The sequence below is a fragment of the Camelus dromedarius genome, chromosome 32, assembly GCF_036321535.1.
Source record: "Camelus dromedarius isolate mCamDro1 chromosome 32, mCamDro1.pat, whole genome shotgun sequence".
Taxonomy (NCBI): Eukaryota; Metazoa; Chordata; class Mammalia; order Artiodactyla; family Camelidae; genus Camelus; species Camelus dromedarius.
The window spans coordinates 23,608,343-23,634,023 of record NC_087467.1 but is presented as its reverse complement, the minus strand read 5'-3'; the positions used below and the strand labels follow the sequence as shown (position 1 = coordinate 23,634,023).

General features: G+C 52.7%; 1 protein-coding gene across 9 annotated transcripts in view; it reads right to left on the bottom strand.

Moving 5' to 3' along the window:
- LDLRAD4 (low density lipoprotein receptor class A domain containing 4) overlaps window positions 1–25,681 on the bottom strand; it is a 120,159-nt gene that overhangs the window by 46,330 nt on the left and 48,148 nt on the right. For 7 of the 9 annotated variants that reach the window (XM_064481685.1, XM_031439263.2, XM_064481684.1 and 4 more), the window contains exon 3: window positions 10,918–11,349. The exons of 1 other annotated variant lie outside the window; for it this stretch is intronic. In XM_064481685.1, the coding sequence (XP_064337755.1) occupies window positions 10,918–10,957 (40 nt within the window). In that variant the 5' untranslated portion in view covers window positions 10,958–11,349. Of the gene's footprint in view, window positions 1–3,113; window positions 3,243–10,917; window positions 11,350–25,681 lie in introns of those variants that run through there. One more of the 9 variants, XM_064481690.1, reaches the window with a different exon arrangement.

The window sequence follows — 25,681 nt, the reverse complement described above, 5'->3', positions numbered from 1 at the left end:
GCGTGACAGGCCTGAGTCAAGTCTGAGGTCCTTCCCACTCTAACATCCACTGTTCAAACAAATAATAATGGGGCAGGCACCAGCACACAGCCCTCCACCAGCTCTGCTAGCGGCACGTGGGGCTGCAGGGGGAGCAGCCCCCAACCTGGTGTAGACAACGTGCCAGCACCCCCAAGGCACAACCAAAAGCTAGTCCCTGGCTGCACCTCCGAGGTGAAAACCGCCCTGGGCGCAGCCTGGGCTGCGGGGAGCTCCAAGGAGGCCCCACCCCACTCAGGGGCACGCGTTTAAATCCAGCTATCTGAGATCACATTTATGAAGTGAACTTTTTTTTAACTTAGTGGAAAAAAGAAATGTCAAGGAAAGAATTTATCTTTCTTTCCAAAAGAAATTTTGGAGTTTGCAGTCAAATGCTCTACCCTTGAGCTACAGCCCCTGAAATTCTGGAGTCTGGATTACTATCAAACATGAAAAGGACATTAGCCAAAAGCCGGGACCCCCAATTTTGCCGAAACGGTGACCGGAAAGGAGGAGACACTAACTGAGACGGAGTCAAACTCCAAGTAAAAAGCCAGCCACTGCTGTGGTTTGAAAGGACCTCGGGTTAAACTCCCACGTCCCAGTCGACGTGGAACTTTAAACCAGCCGGGAAATGAAACCACGTCCATACTCTTCTCTACTCGGGTGGTCCAAGGGAGACCCGTCCAAAGTAACAAAATATTTTCAAGGCGACGACCGTGGCCCAGTCATGCCTACAACCAATACGGAGGCCCGTGTATGCCGAATGCCTGGGGCAAGAAGGGCGCGCGGAGATCAGAGAGCAAGCCCTCTTCATAGTGTGAATCTTCTACATGAGCATGCCTAAGACGCATGACTTCTTCCAAAGACGCGGTTCCTTCCCCATATTCTCCACACAGACACTGCTGCCAGCGAGTAACGGGCACTTGGTGAGTCACCTACCCGCTGAATAAACGTATGACCTACCCTGAGCCCACAAGAACCCTGTGAAATTATTACTCCCGTTTTACAGACGAGGAAATGCAGACTCACATCAAGTGACCTGCCCATAACTGAACTACTAACAAATGGCAAAATCCAGGTGTGTGTCCAGATCCCCAGCCTCCGGTCTCAGGCTCTCCAATCGCTGTCTCTCGGTTTCCAGACCTGCTCTCGTGGACATGTGAGACTCAGCTGTCATGAGTACCCCACGTACGCAACAAAGTTCTCGAGCCTGTGTCTCGGGTGGGCTTGCCGTCACCCAGATGCACCACAGCAGCTTCACGTGCTTAGAGCGCTCTTACTTCTGAGATAATGGAAGTATCAGTATCAATATCGAAACCTTTTCAGTGGTGAGTCGCCAGCTGGGTATCACTAAAAACCTCTCCCATCTCATGCCACTTGACCCGAAACAAGTGCACTGAAATTTTGCGTCGGCTTCCTGGTGCGCTATCGGGAAAACTGCTATGATGTTATTAAGTGTCACAGATTAATGCTGCAGCTGGAATGAAACGGTCTGGCCAAGGGTCTGTCCCAGGTAACCTGACTGTATTGACAGAGGCAGGCTTCCAACTCGATCCTGACCCACCATGCAAGACCGTCTCCACCACACTCTCCATCCAAAAGCCCAGTGTGTTCAGACATCAGGGGTGGTCCTCCAATAACCAGGTTATTGTGACATTTCAAACTAAGACCCCCAGGTGAGAGGCTCTAACCTCGGCCGTGTACGGAATCCCCTGGGCTGATCTTTCACCACCACTGACAGAGCCCCTGCCCAGACCTCTGTGCTCCCTGGCCGGGCGTGTGGCCAGGACAGAGGGGGCCTGGAGAGCCTCAGAATGATGGGGCGGGCAGCCCGAGGGGCCCCTGCCTGGTGAGATCAGACCCCTCGCCGTGTGAGGCCCTCTCTAGCTAACAGTACTCTACTGGGATGTTTAGTTGGTGTTTGCTAATTTACTTTTTAAAAACCCTGATCTCTTAAAACAGGCAGATATTTTGATGATTCCTGGATATAGGGCCCAATTGCTACAGCTCTGTACTGTCAACGAGGCATTTCAGAAACCCTGGGACCACAGGAAGGGCTCCTGAACATTTTCACACACAAGAGCCAGAGCGCCCTCCGTGGAGCAAGACGCAAGTCAGAGAAGGAACACGGAAGAATTTTTTTTAATGTTTTCTTCTCATATTTTGTCCATTCTTTGTGAAACTTGTTGAGTATTTCTGCTAAGCCAGAAGCTGAAAAAAATTAAAGACTGTTAAACATCAGAAACACTGGCTACAAATTCAAATTCATGGTTCTTTCAGACGTATAATATTGGAGTAGAATATAGAATTAGAGACTCAAGAGCCAGTTTTTCCTTCAGGAGTTACAGGTTTAATTTCAAAAGTTGAAATATTTAAATAATTCCTAAAGTAGATAAATAAATCCCCTTCTCTAAAGTCAGGATTTTTAAAGTGAAGAAAACGGCGTTTCTTTCTGCCGTAATTCTCTATTTGATTTCTTATTTTTAAAAATCTAGAATCAGCAATAGATTTTAGAATCACTTTGCTCTTAGTGACAAAGAATTTTCTCCCAATTTTGAGACCTCTGCAGCTTCTCCAAACTCTTCCACGGCCTTCTGATGAATTCAGTGACTGGGAATTGTCGTAGATTCATGACACCCTGCTGCCGAGAGGGCCCTGGAGAACGGGGCGACCTCTCCCTGTCACAGACGGCAAACAGCCCCAAGGGAATTCCTGACTCACCCAGGGCAGACAACAAGCCTCCTGTGAAATGGAACATAAAACCCACGATTTCTACCAAGTTAGGGGAAAAAACTTTCTGTCCTAAATGTCTTTCTAATTACGTACAAGCTAATACTAACCGTCTGGCGTATACCACGTGAAAGAGGAAAAAGGAAAAGAACAACTAAGAGTAAGAATTTCTGTCCTGAACATGCCCCTCCTGGCCTCTCATAGAGAACTTCTTTTCCTTGCAGCACTACAGGCCAATTGAGGAGCTCTGGAAGTCCTGTGCCTAACTCCTCAACAGAGACCTCAAAACCACATGACTCACAACCAGGACAGGGTCTTAAATGCGCCCTTCGCAGTGGAACAGTGGCTGATAAAATTCCTACCTTCTGAAATTAACCGCCCCGTCCTTCTGCTCGCTTCTCCCAAGGGCGCACCAGCAGCCGTGCTCCAGGGGTGGTGGGACTGGCCACCCAGCACCGGGAGCTCCGGGCCTCCTGCTGCTCTTGTCACTTGACCCAGATCTCCAACCGAGCACCTGCTCAGAATCGTCTCCTGTCACAGGCTGGAACCACCCTCCACCTTCACCCGGCTTCCCCGCCGGCCTGCTTCAGACAGGATGGGCCGCAGACACCCTCCACTCTCAGCTCCAAGGACCTGCTCACCATTGCAGTGGCTAAGCCCACGTCAGGGGACTGGTCGCCAGGGCAGTCACCAGTGACAGCAGTGTGGAAGCACCAGGGCCCGCTCCTGGACGGACGGCACCTCGCTGTAGCCTGATATCCCTGCTGAAGCAGACCGCTCTGTCCTGTGTGTCCTCAGCGGAGACAGAACCACTGGTCCCGCCTAAACAATCACTCCCACCCTCACCACGCCCCGCCTTCTCCTCTCCAGACCCCAGTCGGTCCCACCGCCCATGTGACCGGAAGGAGCAGACACACTGAGGGGACCCAGAGTCAGGGTCTGATCCTACTTCACAGCACATACGGCAGCTCTTCCCAACACTGCTTCTCAGACAGTCCTGAACCAGCAAGAAAACGGATCCGAGTAAGAGACGAAGACGGCAGACTCTGGGTCCTGACGCACACGCTGAATTCATTCAAAACACACACACTTTCTTCATATTCCAGTGTAACAAACCACCCTGTTTAGAAATGTGCCCCTTCCCACCCACGTTCAAGACTCCCTATCTACGTTTCTTGCTTTATCTTTCCTGTAACACTTAACACCGTTCCATAAATCACATGACTGACTCTCGTTTGCTCACTACCCCGATCACTAGAATGTGAGTTCATCTAAATGTACGGAGGGCACTGATTCTTTCCTGTTACCTTCCTGAGGCCCAGATAACGTAATAGGTTTTCAAACAAACATTTGGTGGACGAAGGAAGGTTTATTCTATCAAGCAAATTGTTATTTCTAAATCAGAAATATCATGCCATCCCTTTGCTTTCAACCTTCAGAACAGTCCACGTCAGCCACATACGTGAGACCCTCCCTCCTGATGTGGTCCTGACCACCTTTCCAACCTCACTTCCTGACTCCTCGCACACTGCCCTGGACGCCGGACACGCCCAGACACGAGGCTGTCCTCAAGCACACTCAGTTCCCCTCGTGGTGCCTGGTGCCCCCCCACCTCTCCTGCCTGGAATGACTCACTCCCCCCACTTACTGACAGCTGCCTATGACCTTCCATCTCCCCATCCATCCGCAACTGAACACGGCTGCCTGTTTCCATGGTGACCTATGCATCCTCCTGTTCAGCCCTTGTCACACTGCCATCACCTGTCTGCCTGCCTCGCCCACTGGCAAGCCCTCTCGAGCCCAGAGGACATCACACCTTTGCAGCCCCAGCATCCAGCAGTGGGTCCACCAGTGACTGCTCTGACTTGACTGAACCGAGAGCACGGGGGAGGGGCAGAGGAAGCGCACTCTGGTCGGCTTTCTTCCTTCCACCTGGAATCGGTGCTTCCACACAGACATGCAGCTGGAGAGAGGGTGTGGAGAGGGTGACACGCTCAGGCCGCGGCCCACACACCGCACCAGCAGGGCCGCTTGTCCCTGATGATCCGAGCGGCTGGAGCAGGGTCAGCACACAAACCGGTCCAGTCCCCTCGTCTGCACCGTGTGTCCAAACTGGGAGCCACAAAACATAGATGGGGACCTGTGTGTGTACGTTTGTCACACTCAGACAGGATCACACAGAAATGACCGAGTGTCAGGTTCCTGTGAGAAGGAACGTGACAGGTCGTGGGGACAGTTATCCCACAGATGAGCCGAGATGGTGCATACACAGGAAGGTGAGAAGGGACGAGTGCGAGAGCCCTCAGTTCCCGGAGCAGCTGAGGTCACCACTGCGTGGGAGACACAGTCAAGAGGGCTTTTCCAAGTTCTCCTTAACATCAGCAACGGCAGCTGCCAGAGTTTCAGGGAGTGTGAGCGCCACGACACTGCTGGCGTCAACGAGACGAGGACAGGCTGCACTCCAGCAGCAGCCCAGGCGGCACACGCCGTCTCAAGGGCAGGCTCCCGGGCGCCCCTTTAGTCCTGCTCAGTGGAGGCCACGTGACCAGAGCGCGCTGCCAGCAGCCATGGCCCGCGGCCCTGCACAAGCATATCAGGAGGGAAACCGAGCCTGCCGCCCAGAGGCAGCCATACCCAATGACACCCTCCTCAGCGCAAGGCTGCGGAGACAGGAGGAGAGGAAAACGGGTGCCCCAGAGACACAAGCAGAGATACCTGCAGCAGGTGCAGGGTCTCCTGGCCGGGGCAGCCAGTGCAGCCGGGCAGGGCTGGAGAGAGGATACGCCTTTGGATCCTGGAGCCTGAAGCCCTGTTTCTGACTGGTTCCCCCCCTCCCCTCCCGGTGTGGGCCCCACAGGACCAGGGCACTGGGGTGTTTTTCAGGAATGATGAACGTTGGATGAATAAAAGAATGATAAAGTAACGGAATGAGTTAAGGAAGTACAAGGTAGCAAAAAGTTGCTCTTAATTCAGTAAATACTCAGAGATGAAAGAGCAACTTGTCAACCACAGCAGGTATCAAAACGCACTCAGGCTACAACGAGCACCGAGAGCAGGGCCCGCCATCCTGCGGACACCAGCGCTTCACCCACATTCTTGGGGGCCAACAGTCAGGAACTCAAATTACGCAGGAGTCCCCCGGTCACCGCAAACGTGTTTCCTCCACTCGTGTGAAAGAATGTGTGCTGACCGGCGTCTGCAAACAGCACGGACCCAGGAGCTATAGAAAGTCTGCAGTGTCAGCAGCACTGACATAAACGAGAACACTCACGGGGAGATTCGGCATTCCAAAAGTTACGGTTTTCACTTAAATGTCCAAGGGATTTTAAATTTTTTCGTAAAACTTTTAAGATAAGAAAATCCCTGTATTGCCAAAATCACACTTTGGAAACAGATCTAAATTATAAAAATTGCTCGAGTTACTGGAGATGAAAAAGGTTGTAAATCCAGATTTAGTTACTGGGCAAGCACCACACTGCTCAGCCGCGAGTTCTGGAGACGGTGTTTATACCAAGAGCAAATTCAGGCCACACAGACGGTCCCGTAGCCAGAGCTGCAGCTTTCGTTTTGAGAGGATGGCAACAGGCTGTGGTGACTCCTTCTAAGAAACCAAGAGACTCACAAGCAGAAAGGAACCAAGAGCCAAGCCCCCGGGAGGAGAGCTGGGGGAGGAGGACGCAGGGTGTTCGTGGCTCCCGTCCTTCTGCCCGGCAGTGCTCGCTGCTGAAAACACCACGGAACGTGCATCAGACGCCCTCCCGCTAAGCGAGGTGGGCCGGAGCGTGGCTGCTGGGCGCCTGGCACTGCGGCTGCCCCGGATGAGGACCCACCGCCCTGGGGACTGCTCGCGGGCTCTGTCCAGCAGCCGAGAGATCAGCCCCAATGTGGACCAGTGTGGGTGTTACCTGCCGGGGGAGGCACCTTGAAAGGCTGCATCATGAGAAACAGCCCTGGTGCTGCCTGAGGGGCCAGACTGGAAGAGAACGGGGGCTGGAGGAGCCCTGTCCTCCCCCTATTGGGCCCCTAGTGACACGCTCGCCCCTCAGGGACACAGCCGAGTGTCCATCCGCCCATCTCTCCCACCCCCGTGCCTCTGCTGGGAACAGCACTGCCTCTCCCCAGACCCAGCTCCTCACAGGGAGCCCCTCCCCCCACCCGCCTGCAGAGTCTTCACGCAAGTTGCAGGATCGACAGTGAGACTGTGCTTGGCCACCACCTGCAGCTGTTTCCTTCACACCTGTATCAACACATCTGAAATGTGTGCTTGGAAAGTACCAGAAAACACAGAAACTGAAGTTCAAGAACTGAACGTGAGTAAGTCCCTCTCGCGGACTCAGTGTTTGGGAGATGGACAATTCTTAACAAGCAACGATTCAAAAAGAGACACAATTTAAATGTACTAAATATATAGCAAACAGCACTGGTTAAAACTCACAGATACTCACACAGACGTGGAGAGAGCCGTGCCCTGAGCCCTGCGCCCGAGCTGGGCCCTCAGCCTAGACTCCTTCCCCGTTTCGTCGGCGAGGCCGTCCCTGCACACCCCATCAGTAACAGTCAGACCCCATCGTCTCTCATCTCCTTCCCCATCTGATTTTCCCTATGACTTGACCGCTGTGTCAAGTCATGGGATCTGCTTGTTTACTTCCTGTCTGTCTCCCTGGCCGACTAGTAACTCCCCTGAGCGGAGGAGCCTCCTCTGCCTTGCTCCCCTCCACCCCCAGTACCTGCCTCAGTGCCTGGCACACATAAGTGCTCAACAAGAATGTGCTGAACAGGTGAATCCAAGAGTGAGCCCCACACCACTGACCCACAAACAAGCCACATCCATTCCCCCTGATATATCCTTCAGCCAAAGCGAGGCTGGTCACGTGTTTCAAAGAAATAGGAGGGAAGCAAGTGGCCCCTCTCCTCCACAGTCTCCGTCCTGACCCACGTGTGAAAGTGCAAGTGAGCACAACGGGGGCTGCCAGCGCCAGGGTGGCTCCCTCCATAAACACTCTCTGGGCCGGCAGCGTCTCCGTCCCTGTTGTAAGATCTGGCTCCGTGCCAAGCCCAGAGCCCCCGCCACCTCACCCCTCTGCACTCTGACCCAGGCCCAAACTCCTGGTGCAAATGGACATTCCCGACAGCCTCCAGGATCTTAAAGGGATGGTCATAAAACCCCCCCAGGACACTTTTTTATATGGAAATAAAATGACTGAGTCTTGCACGGGTCCCTCCTTTTCCACACTCACAAGTAACTTAATTGTACAAACACACACGACACGGGCATGTTGCACAGAAGAAGTCTATGCAGTGTTTTTATTAAATTAAACGTTTTCCTGTTTTTTAAGTCATTTCCCCATCGTATTTCCAGGGCCAGCCTAGTGCCCGGCATGAAAGTCAATGGAAGTCAGTGAGGGAACCAAGGCCGCTGGGTCCTGACCCAGGAGTGTGCCTCTATCTGTACGTCAGCAGGACAAAGAGAAACAGAAAAGACACAGAATCGAAACTGCTCAGCAGCACGCATGGTGAAAGTACATTTCTGTCTTATGATAAAATATAGCAAGACACGTGCATTTAAATGACACGTAATACAGATTCTCACTGCAGGGGAAATCCGTCTTCACTGAAGGCAGTGGAGACAGTCATGTGAGAACACGAAGCCCCACTCACAAAGGGCACCAAGGTCAGAGGTCTGCCCAGCAGTGACCCAGAGCAGCACACATTCACGTGAGCTCACAACACGGACTCCAATCCTGTCCCACACTCTCAACGTCCTCTGGAACGGCTCTTCCGGAAATGTCCTCAGATCTCTGGGCAAACCCCACTGACAGCAGCACAAGTCCCTCCAGTGCCACACTGTGTAAATGAGGCGAGCCTGGGGTAACAACTGCTCGCGGCCATCAAGTCAAGCACTGCCGAGACACCAAGGACTCTGTCCTGCACACTGACAGCCGCCTGAGAAGCGCTCGCCCACACACACTCACTCACCTTGCAAACAGCCCTCTGAAGCACATGCGTTGGCCTTATTCTCGTGTCTTAGATGAGGAAAGTGTGGCACAGAGAGGTTAAATTACTCATCCAAGGCCACACAGGCTGCCGTGGCAGCACCTGGGTTTGAACATAGCAGCCTGGACCAGAGGCCACGTGAATCTAAGCACACGGCGCCCTTTCTCTCTCCAGCAAAATGTATGTACGACTTAAAGTGACCACTGCTTGGAACATCACCAATTTGGATACCAAAGGTTTAGATCCCTCTTGGTAAAGAGTCATAAATGAGACATGTATGTTATGGGTGGGGAGTGGGTGGATACAGCTCCTTCCTCTACAGGGGGACCACAACATCTTAAAGGGAGACCCCTTAGGAGGCAGTTTTATGGTTTCAGGTCTTATATTCAAGTCTTTAATCCAAATCTGAGCTGATCTCTCCACACGGTTTAAGGCAGTGGCCCACCTTCATTCTTCTGCGTGTGCCTATCCAATCTTCCCAGCACTGTTTCCTGAAGAGACTATCCTCTCTCCACTGCATTATATCCTCAGTTCCTTTGCTGTAAGTTAACTGACCAGTGTGTGTGTGGGCTTACTCCTGGGCTCTCCATTCTGTTCTACTGATCGATGTGTCTGTTTTTATGCCAGTAAATACCACACAAGCCATCATCTTCTTGGTGGGCTTTCCATCCTGTTTTTATGAGAATTAACAGGACCAATCTTATAGTTGGGTAAGAAACACCAAACAACCAAAGCAATCTTAAGAAAGAAGAACAAAACTGGAGGCATCACACTCCCTGGTTTCAAACTACATTACAAAGCTTTAGCACTGGAAACAGCGTGCTATTTACTGGCATAAGACAGACACATTGATCAAAAGCCTAGGAAAAAATGCCTTCGCCCCTCACCACTCAGGACAACTAAAGCAAGACTTCTCTGCATCAGCGTCGAGAACCCGCAGAAGCCGTGCAGCTCAATTCCGGAGACTAAGACAGAGTCTTCAGTTGCCCTGGGATAAGACTAGAGTCAAACAACACGCGAACAGCAAATGAGTGGTGCCAGGGGAGGGTGGGGTCACGGCTGTGCCCACCCTGGGACGACCCTCCCTAGCACGGCCCCCAGGAGGGAGGCGCCCCTGCTCCAGGTGCAGATGCTGAGAGGGCCGGCAGCAAGCACTGGACCAGGCAAACTGGCCCGCCGGCTCCTGGTTCTTCTGTGAGAGCCGCACGTGACCATCTTGATTTTCCAACAAGCAAAGGGAGGAGGAAACACGCTTGTGACCGGCGGGGAGCAGAGCTCCAGCCAGTGGAGGAGGCAGAGCTGCAAGCTCTCACCCGGCCCACCCAGCAACCTGACCTGCCCTCCACACAAAACTGGAAGAGCCACAAACTTGTAGGACTCACAGGACCAGAGAACACAGTCAATCCTTGTATATTTTCTACCATCCTTCTTTAAAAAAAAAAAATTTTTTTTAAAAACCTCTTTTCACATAAAAATGTTTTCCTTGGATTCCACGAGGAATCAACCTTATGGCCCCCATTTTATAAATGAGGGGCCAGCCAGAGCCCCAGAGAGTTAGTGGGATGTTAAGTGAACCAAAGAACCAGGACCCAAATTCAAAAGCCTGGTGGTGCAGGCCCTGGCTCTGGGGGTACCAGCCAGACTGAGTGGGTCCCTGGAAAGGAGCAAACCAGGCGGGGGCAGATCCACGTCCAAGAGCAACACAGGGCTTCTCTAAGAGCCTCCAGGCAGCCCACCCCCATCTGCACACGAGTGCACCTGAGGAAGAAAACTAAAGACACGCAGGGAGAGGTCACCCATCAGCAGTAACCACTCTCTCCGGGCCTCCCCAGCTCTGCACAGACACACCCCCGGGCACCATTCTGCAAGTGACAGGTTTCTATCAGAACTGACGACTGACAGGATACCGCGTGTGCCCCATGACTGAGCAATAGCAGAATAGTGAACTGCCAAATGCTGTTTCAAATTTCTCTTTACAGAGAAGGAGGACGTGGCACAATTCTGTCAAAATCAGTAACGCAGCAGCCTGAGCCGTGACGCCAGTGGCCCTGAGACCTACAGGCAGGTGCACATTCATTTCGCACAGCTGTCTAGTACTTTATCTAGTCTAGTCTCAGTTCTAGTTCAGCTGCGCTGAACTGAAGTTCTCAGTGAAGCGCGGACGGTTCTCACCTGTGAACGCGTGTGTGGCCGGAAAGCCAGCCTCCTGCATGCTGCTCTTGCAGACCCGCACTCCGACTCGCCGCTGTCCCGACACAAGGAGCGTCCAAGGGCCTCAGGTGACCTCCATCTCAGCATGCCCACCTGGCTCCTGGCAGCATCTGACTCCCACCTGCCTGCTCTGGACCCTGGGAGCAGGCGGCACCTGGGGTGGCCCCAGTCTGGCAGCGTCACCCTCGCACTAGTCACGTCAGCTGTCCAACCAGAATGCGGAGGCCATAGTGGGCCCAGAAGTGAGGAAGCTGTCCCACCGACCCTGGGCTTCCCACCTCATAGGGAGGGCCCCCAGAGCCACCCGGCAGCCAGCATCCTTCCAGGGTTCTCAGCCACTCCAGGGGGCTCAGGAGGGTCTCATCTGCAGCTCTCTGTGCTTCTCTCCCGCTGCTGAAATTAGAAAGAGAGGTCACTGTCCTGATGACCCGCAGAACACGAAGTTCAGTAGACTCACAGAGGCCAAAAAAGACAAGGAAAAGCCCCAGAGCCTGCTCGTGACCACACTGTGGGGTGGGGGAGGGGCAGCACCAGTTTTGGTGCCTGTGAAGGGCGGAGCGGAAGCTGCACCTGCATCCTGAACCAGACCAGGCTGGCTGCTCTGAGCTGCTCTACAGGTCTCCCCCAGGCCACTCCAGGCCAGACACCTGGAGAGGAAACCTATTTCTTAAGCAGGTTCCCAAGGTCTTAGAAGTGGGGTCTGGGGTTCACACCCACTGCTGTCAGCAGGCCAGTAAGAACTTGGATTGAGCAGTTTTAAAAAGTGACTCTTAAGGGGGAGAACAAAGGCCAGTATTAATTTCTTTAAAAGAACAGGAAGGAGGGGGAGCACACGGCTCAGGGGTAGGGCATGCGCCTTGCATGCACGAGGCCCTGAGTTCAACCCCAGTAGCTCCGTTAAATAAATAGACAAATAAACAGACCTAATTACCTCCCCAATTTAAAAAATTTAAAAAACACAACAGAACGGAAAAGTAAACTTAATGTATAAACTGGCCCATGCATATTACATATTCCATAATAATAAAAGCATTTGACACAACACTTTCCAGATACTTTAATGTCATTCTATTACACAAGAGCAAAATTAACAAGAGCAGAATTCCAAACGTGAATCTTCGGTACTGGAGAAAGTGATTATCATCACCTCATTCCAACCAACTTACAACCAGTTTGTAGGAAATGTAACCTTATTCCTCTTTCACACCACCAAATCAGAGAAAAAAAATTTAAGAAAACAGCACATAACAGACAGGAACCCTCTGTTAAAATCTTCTTGTTGCTGTAAATGTAAGGTAACAAAGTAAAACATCACTAACACAGACTAAGTAGAAGGAAGACCTAATTCATTAACGAAGCACCTTCATCGTAAGAAAATGCAGCTGCACTGCCTTCGTGTACCTGCAGTAGCAACCTGTCACCAAAGTCAGCCCAGGGGTCCTCAACTTCAACCAACAGGTGAAAATTTTAATTAAAATCGTTTACATAAATGGTGGTTCTGAAGTCCTTGAAAATGTGAGAAAATATTCTTCCTCTAAATTTAAAAATTCCCCATCAAATGGCCAATACTCACAAGGCACGGACACCCAGCATCCCAAAGTCCTACGGCAACTCCGGGAGTCAAGGACCACATGCACTGTTGTCAGGGGACTGAACCGCCAGATGAAAACAAAAGCCTGCCTGCCCTAAAGCCTGACCACCTGTACTCTCTCCTGTGACGCTGTCAATGCCCAGAAATGCTGGACTGTGTTTGTCCTCTTTCTCCAAACTCAGACAGACTGAAGTGTGGTGAGGTCTTGATGTTTCATTGTGGGGTTTGGTTTAGATCATCTTGTTTCACTGCAAAAGGTACGCTACATGACTTCTTCTAAAAACCAAGCTATACATTTCAAGTGGCTGCGGGCAAGACTGAGGCTGATGCAGACAGAAGCAAAAGAAACAGCAAACTCTCCTCGCTTCTCTGTCATGCTCAGCAACGCTTAGCTGGGCTTCTCCTAAAAGAGAGGCGTGGTGGCAGGCCTGCAGCAGCTCGCTCTGAGGTCTCAGGCATGGTCTTGGCCTGGACTTTTAGGGCAGGACACGTGCCATTCCCAACAAAGACTGAAGGGGCACAGTCCCTCTTCATGAAACACTTGGGAGCCTCCTTATGAGCAACATTCAAGTTAAACTGTGAACAGCCATCCCATGCTTTCCTAACTGCTAACAACACAGGTAAGACACCCCTTCCAGAAACAAACAAAAGAGAGGAAAAGGCCCCCAGAACCTACGGACTGTGCTGATCAGGGAGGGACCAACCATCCACACCAGGGCCGGGCACCAGCGGGGCTCAGTGGGAAAGTGCAGATGACCAGCACGCTGGGGACAGGCGAGGGCTGGGGCCCAGGTCAGCAGAGCCACAGCATGTCTGCCTTCACTGCCTGGCAGCCAACCACGACTTGGCAGGAAAGCGGAGAAGCCGAACACGGTGCCCATCGCTGCCCTGCTGCCTCCACCCTCGCGGGCCCTGCTCACAAGGTGCCCTCACCGGCTAGTCTCAGAGGCGTCCCTCAACCAGCCCTGGCGCTGAAGCAGGATCCCAACTGGAAGCCCCATGAGACAGGCGGTGACTGGCTGCTCCTCCACTGGCCCTCAGCACCTAAGACACCACCTGTGCCAGGCAGGCACTCAGTACACAGGAGTCTACCGGACGCACAGATGAGTGGGCCAAGGCAGCCGGTGTGTAGAGGGGCACACACACCCCCGGCACCCCAGCCCACCGCCCCAGGCCTGAGTGACAGGTGGTGGCCCCAGGCTGAGAGGCTACTCCCACCTCTGGTTCCGAGCCTCTGCGCTGACAGGGCTCTGGCTACCACCACTGGTCACAGTGAGCCAGGGAGGGTGCGAGGTGACCCTGCGCACCTGCGCTGCACAGCAACGTGCCCAGGAGAGGCCCGTGGGGGTCTCGGGTCTGTACCCTCTCACACCGCAAAGACCACTCTAACCCCACAGAGGCCGAATAACAGCCCAGACCTACTGAGCAGGAGGTGTGGGGCTGACGCCGGCCCCTCCTTCCAATCTGCGACTCCAGAATCGCAGGTTGTTTCCTAAAAACGTTAACCCTGGTCATACTCAAATCAGGAAAACCAAGGGGGAAAAAGAGAAAGAACAGAAAGAGGCTACTTACCCAGGACGGAAGATCACAGGGTAACCCTGAACCACATGCACGAGCCCCCGCTGCAAGCACACCACCACCATCCTGTTGTGTGTGCACAGGCGCGCGCACACACACGCCCTATTTACACTGGGATGATGGGCTGGAACAACCAGGAGAGACATCAATTCAACATTGCACTTGGAAAGTGTCACTAAGTCCCTTCCCTAAGAGAGCAACAGTCACTAAGGAAAAAGAGCACACCAAGGGGAAAAACACCCCACAGGAAGGGGCTTCTTCTAAAACATGAATGCCCACAAAACCGAACCAAGTAAGCTGTGGAACATGGTTGCTTCACCACTGGTTCCCAAGAACTTGTACGACACGCAGCCTCCTAGAATCACCGAGGAGGGGAAACTCAACTGCGTTCAACACATCGCCCTTTCATGGAAGTGCTCTGGAACACAGACACACGACTCAGGAATCAGAGTCACACGCTGGGCACAGAGACCAAAACCCAACAGACAGGAAATGGCCTTTTATCAAAATCTAGTCACATTTTTAAAAGTGCAATGCGTAGAGAATAAACACTGCAGTTTTGTTTTTATTCCCTCTCAACCCGGACAGACTGCCTTGCTGGCTGCGTGGCGGTTGCCTGGGTGACGGCCAGCCGGAGCGTGGCTCCAGGCTGCCAGGCCCCGCCTGTCTGACCGGCACTCGCTCCCTCCCTCCAGAGGCGAGAAGGAAGGAGCCGGAGCCGTAGGGGGATGGTCCTAACTCGACAAACCAAGGCACTGCTGCAAAACCCCCAAAATAAAAGTAAACACAGTCAGAGTTGTGCTGCGCTGTTGACTGGAAAAAAATGAACAGCCAGCAGGTTCATCAGAGGTCAAAGTGGCACCAGACTCTGAGTGAGACCAAAGGCAGGGGAAGGGTCAAAGAAGCCTGAGGACGTGCTTCCACGGAGCTGGGCTTCCTCCACCTTGGATGGATATGTGGACCCTGGCCAGGCGGCCAGCCTCAGGCCCCATTCCTCCCGCAGCCAGGCTCATCACTGGTTCTGCGCCCCACAGTGTGATGAAGTCAAGGTCCCTATGATCTGAGCACGCCCCGGGGCCCCTGTCTGTGGTTCAGGGAGACGGGACAGATGTGCACAAGAAGGATACAGCGAACACGCACAGAGAATCTGCACAGGCACTTGGGACAGACCCCTCTCACTACTTTCCATTTCTGTGTTTCGGGCTGGAGAGTCCACAGACAGGCTGGGAGATACTGCAGTCCTGGATGGCGGGATGGACCTCAGGGACTGAGGTCACCATCTCAGGAGGCAAGTACAAAATCTAGAACACTTTCTTGAAATACGCACACAAGAGGCAAACAGGGAAAGTGGCAGTCCTAGTGGTCCGTCCTGCAAGATGTCACCTCAGCAAATCCGACACATGATAAAGCCTAAAGGGTTTACAGTCTGGGCTGTGCCCAGACTAAGGCAATTACGCAGGAAAGCTGTCCCTTCTGTCTCCTCACACTACCTAGGAGCGGGGCAGGCCATGGGGGGCGCCCGGCACCCCTTCATTTCATGGAGGGGGAGACTGAGGCCCCAGGAGGAGAGGAAATGCACTAAGGGACTGTGGGATGAAGGCCAAACTGGGCCGGAACCAGGTGTCAATCTGGGCCCTGGCCCCACGTTCTCCCGTGGACGCCAACCGGCCAGAGGGAGAGGCCAAGAAAGGGGCCTGGGCACACCGTGTGGCTCAGGAGGTCCTGAGACAAAGTCCACTTGCCCAGGCAGGTTCACCAGAGGTTAATGTCCACAGCACCAGCGCGCCCAGAAGTCCCGGAGGGCGGGGCCTTGGCACAGAGAGTCCTCGGGTGGACATGCACTGACTGAAGTCCCCCGACTTAGTCTGAGCAAGTCACGGTCACCTCGAGAGGGGATGCCTGCCAAGCAGAGGTCACCTGCCGAAGCCTGGTGGGAAGAGCACAGGCGGGCTCCACACCCAGGACTCCCCACCACCTCGTCATCTTCAGATGGAGTCAGCTTACAGTGGGCAAGCAGGCCAAGAAAGAGGGGCCCCCAAGGGAAAGGGGTGCAAGAGCAGCAGGAAGGAATGCGGCTGGTCCCCAGCGGGGCGGCTGCGCCCCGACCTGACTCACGCCTCGGCGCTCCCTTGACCTCCTGCTCTCTGTGAGGTCTCTCTCATTACCCCCACGTGCATTGTTTCAGGTGCTGGGGAGGCAACAGTGAGCCAGAGAAACCAGCTCCTGTCCCCACAGCACCTCCACTCTCGATCTCTGTCCGCAGAGTCACCTCTAATGGGAGCTTCTCCTGATCTCTGTGTCCGGGGCACTGACCAGGGGCACGGAGCAGGACCCAGGACACGCGGGTCACGCGGCACTGAGTCACGTTGGCGATTCGGCTGGTCACCTCTGCCCTGCACCCACCCACAAAGCACCAAGGGCCCAGGCTGCTGGCTGGAGGCATCCGCCCCCTATGGAGGCCCAGGACAGGCGTCAGGAGCGCAGGCAGGGCCAACCCTCCACCGTCTGAACATGCTCGAAGGAGAGCTTCCCAAACAGGCCAGAGGACAAAAGACCGGACTCTGAGTCGGATGGACTCAGGTTCACCTCGTCCTGGCAGTGTGCTGTCTGGGCAGGCACCTCCCTACTCTGATCCTCTGTTTCCTCACCCTCAAAGTGGAAGCAACAATGGCGCCTCCTCACAGAGTGAGTCTGCGTCTACCGAGGGGCAGGTACACAGCACTCACCCCCGGCCCACCTGCTCCACCTCACCTGACCTGGCACAGACACCAGTCCACCTCACTTTGCCTCAGCTCATTCATCTTCATTTTTGTTTTGAGTTCTTGATAAAAACCTAAGGTCATAAGCATCCTATGTCAGCTAAAATTAGTAACAGAGAGAAACAGGGGAGAGGGTACAAAATTAACCAAATGTGTGGGTGAGGTATTTTGTATGAAATGTGGTAGAATAAAAGAGAAAAAAGTGACCCAAAAAACACTTCCTTTAAAAGGAAAAAGAATCTCTTGATAGTCAACTTTTTTTCACATTTTCATACTGAAATATCGACTCTTAAAAACAGCAGTAGACTAGTAAATAAACGTGAGCCAGGTTTCACGTCTCTTTGCCAGAGCAGAGTCAAGCAGGGGCCAACCCGCCCCACCCTCCCTGTTTGGTTTGTCCCCTCTGTCCAGCAATGCCCTTTCGAGCTCTCCGCGTGCACTTCTCAAGCTTTTGCAAGGCCTGCAACCCCCCCCCCAGCCCACAGCTCAGTAAATCCAGGGCCTATCCACGTGACAGGAGGTGTGAGAGCCACCAACACCTGAAAAGCTCATAAGAACTGACCCACCGTGAAACAGCCGAGGCACCCTGCAGAAATGCAGGCTGGGTAACTGCAGTCGCTGTGCGAGCACAGGTTTGCCCCAGGCCCGTGCGCGGCTCCTGCCAGCCCCACACCTGCCCTAGAGTCAGACACGCAGGGGGCGCCGAGTCACTCGTGGTGTAGCTCTCTCCTGTCTCTCACATTCATTTTCTAAACACTTTCCCCTGTGAAAAAGAAAGCGTGCCACTTTATAATGTATTACAACTCAGGAAGGTGGGTAGTGGTGGACAAAAGTACTCCAATAATATTCTTCTTAGATATTTCCAAAAAAGAGTCCCTGTGGTCTGGGACAGACATGGGAGAAAGGAGACGTGTGTGAGCCTCGGGCAGGCATCTTCCGGCACCTGGGCCACGAGGCTCGGCCGGTGGCCAGCAGACACCAGTGCTCAATCTAACGCAGGTGCATTGGTGGGTCACACAGGGCTGCTACTGCGCCCTGGCAGACACGCCTCTCAAGATGAGACTCAGGAGAAGTCCTGCTCACCTGTGCAGAGGCAGCCAGCAGAGGGGACACAGGTACAGCCCCACCCACATTCCTGTGGAACATGCACTTCCACTCTACCCTGGGCCACCCCGGCTCATGGACGCGCATCACACACCCTTCAGGAAGATCAGGACCCTAGAGCCACCTTGGAGAAACCACAGTTCTCACAGGAGAGCTGAAAGATCATCTGCAGACCAACCTTTCAAGAACAACTCGGAATCCAACCAGTGAGGCGGCCATCTGAGCCACGCCCATCCTGGGAACATTACCCTTTCAGCCCTGTCAGCGTTGAAGGAACAACTTAACCCGACCAGAGAAACTCAAGGACATAACACAAGATGGTAGTCTGAGGTTGGCCCCCGGACGTGATGTCACCGCAGTGGTGGCCACGCAGAAGAGTGACGCCCATGGGTGAGGGCCCAGGGCGCCAAGCCACCCGATGCACGGTGTCCATGTGGACTCCACGTCCATCAGGGACACACTAACAGGACATCATGTCTTCTGCGTCTGTCCCGAAGAGCAGGTGTGGACAGGCAGAGGATTCCAGGAAAGGCTGCCCGGACCTGGCTGACGGGACAACACGCCTGCCCCTGTGTCCTGAGGCCTCCAGCTGAGCAGAAAGGGTACATCAGGCCCACCTGTGCTATCTGGGGACAAAGGGCAGTGCAGGTGCTCTTCATGGAAGCACCACAGGAGGTACGTGTGTCCTGCCAAGCGTCCCCTCAGGGAAACATGCCTCCTGCAACACAGAACTGGCCCTCCCGACGCCCAGAGTCAGCAGTCAGCAGGGTTTCCCTGGCTGCAGAAGCCACCCCATTCCAAACAGTGTGCATCCCTGATGCTGAGTGAATGATCCGCCTGTCCCACGTGTCCACCACCTGTTCTGGAAGAGAGAATTCCGAGGAAACCACCCAAGAAAACTACAGGGTCCTGGCAGCCGAAGGAAAGGTTAAGCACCAAATTTAGAATCTGGAGCCCTTGTTCCTCTTCCCATCACTTGCCAAAGTCAGCCACAGTGTCTGTGGGGCCTTTCAGGATCTAAGCACTCCACGGCCTGGCCAGCCTGACAGGCGACCTTCTCCGCATTTAAAGCAGCACCTCCTTTCAGCTCTTCTTCCCCTCGAAGCCCAGCCCTAGATGACTCCCCTCCCCTCCGGAGCTGTCCTGCTCTGCAGTGGAGCCCTTGGAAGCTCCTTCAGACGTCCGTGGAAGGCAGGACAGAGGCCCCGCAGGGGACAGGAGGCGACATTAGCATGGCACGCCACAGCATCGCTCGTCCCCACTCCCCCTAAGAGGGAGACGAGGATCTGGTTGTGTTCCTCACAGGAAAGCAAACTCTCTAGGCGAGGGTTCCCCTAAGTGTCCTGAGAGGAGGCATGCAGCCATCAGGACTAAGTTTTGCCTGTTTTAACTGAAACACTGAGTATATTGATAAATAATTTGAAATACGAAAATAACCACAAGTAAATACACAAGACTAATGTCAAAGAGCGAGGAGCTGCTTGTTTATAGGGCTGGGGTCAGAGGACATGCTGCAGAGGCCAGGAGTGGGAATGACACGCTTGCTTCGGCACTGACCCAGCCGCTGGACCACGGTGGTGCTGCGCTCAGAGGAGCGAGCACGGCTCTGGGGTCAGACAGCCGGGGCTCAGAGCGGCCACCACACTCTCTGCACTCAGTCTCCCCAGCTGTCACGCACACGGCACTCACGTGGCTGTGAGGCAGTGGGGCTGAGTGAGTGAGAAAACACGTGAAGAGCACACAAAGATGCAGCACCCAAGCACCCAGCAGGCCCTCCAAACGCAGCTCAGGCGCGAGCAGGGAGGAAGGGCAGGGAGACAGACCCTCGGGAGGTGTGTGGACGCGTGGTCAGCCGACCACTGGGCTGTATGCGGGGAGCGGGGCAGAGCATCTCAAGGGCACTTGCCAAACATCACTCCTCGGAGGAACCCACGAGATTGGACTTCAATAATTATGGAAACAGGGCACTATCAGGCGTGACCCCCTTCCTCCCCACCGCCTGACGCAGGCCTGCTGCTCGCCCACAAGGCCCTCGCCCCACCCAGCACTCGAGAGTCAACACCCAACCACACCATCAACCGCAGGGACTCCCCGCATCAGAGAAACCGCTCCAACTGCGATGAGCCGTCTCTTCACTTCCTCTGAATAAAAACGTTAATTATGTTCAATAAAACCATACAAGAAATAAGTTACAAATGACATCTAAATAGCAAACCAATGCCTAAAAATGGTGGCCTGGGAGAAAAGGAGGTGACTGGCTCCCTCAAGGGTGTCCCGAGCGCCTCTCTCCCCCTTCCTTCTCCTCTGCCTCCCTGTGAGGCCCAGCCACACGCAGAGCACCTGGGCCCTGAGCCCGGTGGTGGACTTGGGCAGAGGAGAGCTGCACTCGAGGACGGAGCCACCGCTGAAACTGAAAACAGTCTTGCGACTCTACCACCTCCCCTCTCCCTGCTGGTTCCCATGGGAACAGACCTCAGATCCCAGAACAGGGCAAAGACAGCACCGTGCCAGTCTCCCTGCAACCTGTTTCCATGGGAACTGAAAGAAGGGATGGAGGTTGGGCAGCTGGACCGCCTGCTAAGCCCCACTCCCATCAGCAGGAGATGCAGCCGGGGGCTGACACGCCAGTTCAGGGGCCTGTAGGCCTCCAGGGCTCGTCAGGAAAGGGGGCTCAAAGCAGGCTAGACGTGGGGCCAGAGCCAGTGGAGGCCCTCCCAACACACACTCAGCAGGTGACTCACCCTCTCTCAAGGGTCCCCTCACCAACCGGGATGGTCCACTTCAGACCAGGCAGCAGGTCACCCCAATACTAGTGAATTAGAATCTCATGTGAACATGCCACTTTAAAAGTGAGAATTTTGAAAAATTCTACAATTAAAAGGAAATAACTTGGCTAGCCTTAAAATTCCTAGTCTAAAAAAATATACAGAGAAAACAGAACAGACTTTATATTTCTGCTAAAAATATGCAGAGTAATACAAAAGTAATACAAAACTGTTTAATACTGAACCCACAAAATAGTTTCAAACCACAGAAAATGTCAGTGTGTTATTCAAAAGCAAGTTACTGATTTTCTATTTTAAGAAATCTCCGTTTTCCTTATATATAAAAAGGGAGCTATTTCAGTTTGTTTAAATACATTTCATATCTTTCTTCAAAAACCGTAACATTAATTTTTGAAAATTAAAATATGAACAAAGCATTCAACTATAAATCACTGAATTATGTTCAAGCTTACTTGAAAAAAAAAATCTTCTGATTATAAAAATGTAAAGGGGGAAAATCACTTCTTTGATTAGTCAGCACACAAATAACAGAGCTCACCGTATGCAGGCCTGTGGCTGCAGGCAGCCCAAGAAAACTTCAGTCTGTGATACACATTTTCATTCCAACGAGGCAGAACTATACATATATTTATTTATACATGCATGTATGTCACACACAAACTTTAACACAAGTTAGTGTTAAGACTCAGTAGCTTTTTAGGTTCCCAAAGCCCCAGAAGCTGGTGCCACATGTGCTGTGATGAGAAAATGGAGAAGAATGAGGGATTTCCGCGTTTGCTCAAAAGACAATAAACACCCTGCTCTCCCACGTCCAGGGAGGCAGAGGCTCACCACCTGCACAGACCACTGGCAGGAAGGCAGGCTGAGTCTGTTTATGAAGGACTTGGTGGGATTAAAGGACAGAGAGCTTGGCTCCTGGTCATTGCCTCTGAAACTGGAGAACTTCTGAGCAAGAGAATACATCTCATCTTCCCGCCCGTGAGGGGCCAAGCCCACCCTCTGGCCTGGTCCACACCCACAGGGGAAACCCTGCCTGAAGCTTCCCATGAACAAGGAGCTATTACTCCCCAAGGAGACAACAAGGAACAGGAGCTGCCCCAGCAGTTGGGACTGACAAAGCCCTGGCACAGGTGCAAACGACTCATCGGTGCTTGTAATCCACCCTGTACCTGTCAGAGCCTGGAAACCCTGCTCCCTGCTGTGGATTTGCCCGTGGAGACTCAGGGAACTTTGTTAAGCCCTCCCAGCGTCCACAAAGAAAGCGGCACTTGGCTGCGCACCCACTGTGCACACACCAGCAGCACAGTCAGCAGGGCCAGGGTGTCTCAGAGCCTCCAGCCTGCCCCACGCAGTGCCACAGCTGGCGCCCCACTGCACCTGCCCCTGGGTAACAAGGGCACACATCCCACCAGCTCGGGAGCTCTGCCCCTTTCCAGTCCCCGCCTCCCAGGGGACCAGCCCCAGACCTCCCCCAGGCCGCCCTGAATCACAGAACTTCAAGCTGTCAAACACTCCATCTTACAGGAGACCCTGAGGGCATTTTTAAATTCTGATGGACATTTAAAATAATATTTCAAAATAACTGATATCTGTATGTAATCTGTGTGTTTTAATGCTGTTTCACATGCATCATGTGTCTAACCTCTCTCTCCCCACAGTCAAGTAATTTCACCCAGGTCTCCATTACAGACAGGTAAGGTGGGGTCAGAAAGACCAGAACAAGACCAGCGTGGAGGACTCTTCCCACTGGAAGGCCACCTCTTCAGACCGCACCCCGAGGAACCCCCAAAGCCCCAGTGTCAGGCCTCTCCACCCCCGCTGCAGAGACATCTTCACAACCACCTGGGTGCTGATAGCCCTAAATCTGTAACTGCGGCTCAGGACACTTTCCTTAAGCTCCAAATCCAGTTTCTGGACAGCCTCAGGAAGTGGGCTCAGTCTCGCATACTCCACAAACACATTCAACTTTAAGACATCAAAAACAAATTCCTCCTCTGCATCAATGTGATGGGCCCAGAGGCGATCACACTAAGCGAAGTGCATCAGAGGCAGAGAGCGTATGACATTGCTTGTATATGGACTCTAAAAAAGCGAAACAAATGACCCAATTTACAAAGCAGAAGTTGACTCACAGACACGAAAAACAAACTTACGGTCACCACAGGGGAAAGGAGGGGAGGGATAAATCGGGAGTTTGGGATTAGCAGATACTACTATGTACAGAACAGATAAACAACAAGGCCCTACTGTGTGGCACAGGGACTTAGTATCTTGTGACAACCTACATGGAAAAGAACCTGAGGAAGAGCAGACACCTGTGTGTCACTGAAGCTGGAACTAATACGACATTGCAAATCAGCCCTACTTCAATTAAAGGCAAAAAAATTCTTCCTCCTGGCCTTTTCCTTCTCTACACTCGTGACTCAGAGCAGAAGGGGTGGTCGTCCCAGATCGTCCATACTCCTCACCTGCACACGCAGCCACCCTGGTGCCCACTGACCCCTCAGCCACTCTGTTCACACTGCCGGGGCTGACCTTCAAGGACACCCCCGCTCAGGGCTCTCCTGGGTGGAAACTGACTGTGGTTTACCACTGTCTGCGGTGTAATGTGTGATTCCCAAGCGTGACCAGCAGAGCCTTACAGCCTGCCCTTCCCAGACTGCTGGCCTGCCCTCTACTCCGGTCCCTACCAGGCTTGCCGCTGGCCCCTAAACCCACCAGGCTCCGCCTTGTTCCAAGGAAGGACCCACGCAGGTCCATGAGGAGACCCCCCTCGCCCCTCTCCTGCCTGCTGGTCCCTGTGTGCCCCAGAAAGGCCCTCTTCATCTCATGTGCAGCCTAGCAGCCGTCCTCGCCGCCCGGTGCACGGCGCTTGCGGGCCCTCACATGCACACCACGCAGCGGTTTGCAGCATCCAGGAGCATCCCACCTAAAATCAAGAGTCCAAGTTCATCTTCACAGGCAGCGGCTCAGCTGGGCTGGAGTGGGCGGCAACGTCTCCGGCACGGGTCCCAGGGGCTTCCGTGTGGAGAGGCCAGGACCCTCTGCGAGGCTCCAATGGCCAGCGCGAGGACCACTGGCTGAAAACTGCAACTTCCACGCATGAACAGCAACAAATCTTAACAGTTTAGAACCATGTAAACCGGAACGGCTGCCCGCCAGCCTACAGACATTGGGCGAGGGATGTGTGACCTGGAAAGTCTACAACTGAAAAATTCAGGGATCTTCTGTCGCACTGACTTATTTCAGTACCTGTAACAGAGGCCCAAGACCTAACCGAATAAAATGCACGACAGCCCCGCGAGCAAAGACTAAGCAGGACGGTCGCTGGTAAATGTCAGTAACTGTGCCTGCCGGGAACAGCGTATCTCCTCACCTGTAAGTGTCTTGCTACAATCCCAGTTAGACTACAACCCGAGAGCAGAAAATACCTTTTTCTGAGGAAAAGCTCCACAGGATATTTTATTCCTACTCTGACCTAAAATAAACCCATTTCAAGAGTGGTTCTGAGATGTGATTTGTTTTTCTCCACTGGTAACAAGAGGAGAGAAATAAACATAACATACAAAAGGTTAAGTAAAAACCCAATAATCTTGAAACCCTAAATTCCAGTTGAGTATATTAAGATGAATTCATAGGATCTTTTAACTTGTGATATGCGTATGTGCCCAGCTCTGTCCACTGGAAAGGCTGAAAAAACAATCATCTAGAATAGTGAGCATTCCGAGGACTCAGACTACATGCTCTTAAAATGCAAATTCCCATTAAAAGAAAAAAAGTCTGTTTCCAGGTCTGTCTTGGAAACTGCACAAGATGAGCCTGGAAGTCTTGTCACACCAGCAAGGACACCATCAAAACCACGAGGGTCACACCAAGAGAACTCAGCAGGAGACTGGAGGAGGCCCTCAGCAGTCAGGGTCGGACCACCTGAACTTCAGTAACAGTAGTAACTGTTATTGAGCTGAAATCCATTTGTTAAAATCCATAAGTACAGGATTATTACATTTTAAAAACTAATCAATCATCTTTTGAGGATGATAGGGGACTTGGTGGCTAAAAGGGACATCAAGCGTCTATACGGACTACACCACTGAGTAACCAGATGGTAGAGGAGGGGAAATACCTCCTTACAAAAATGTTCCAACTAATACAAACCAAAATAGCGGAATTACAACACGACCAGTTTATAGTTCAATAAATTAACAGAGCTAGGAACATGACAAAAAAAGGGGGAGCGAGCAGATGTTACATGCCTCCTGATGAAAGAACAGTACATCTTCTCAGCCTGCCAGAGAAGAAACCCCGACCAAGCTCCTGGACACAGCTGCCAATCTGCAGAATTGCCGAAGAAAGAGAAACACACAGAACTGCACTGCGACTGTGCAAGCAGCCAAGCCCAGGGTGAAGGAGACTACGGGTCAACATGTCCCAGATTTTTCACAAATAATCTTCAAGGAAACAAGGGGGCAGAGGGAGACCTGTATGTTAAAAGAAACTTAAAAAACACAGCAAGTTTTTTTTCATTGGGAAAGACTGCAGATTAAACCTGGATGGTAAAACCGTAAGGAAGCAGCAGGGAATCAGGATTACAAGCGTCAGCAGTGTCACTTCTGGAAGGAAGCGGGCACGTCAGGGCCTCCTCGGGCCGGGCGGCCAGGTTCTGCTCCTGACACCCGTGGTGGTTACAGGCATGTTCACCACAGAGCATTTTACTAAACTGCATGTTTATTTTGTTATGTTTTTGTATCTGTTTTATTTTATAAATATCCAAATATGAAAAGAAGTAAAATGACCTGTCTTCACAAGTGACATGATACTTTGTGTAGAAAACCCTAAAGACTCCACACAAGCACCAAAAACAAGAACTACTGGCACTGATAAATGAGGACAGCAAAGCTGAAGGACAC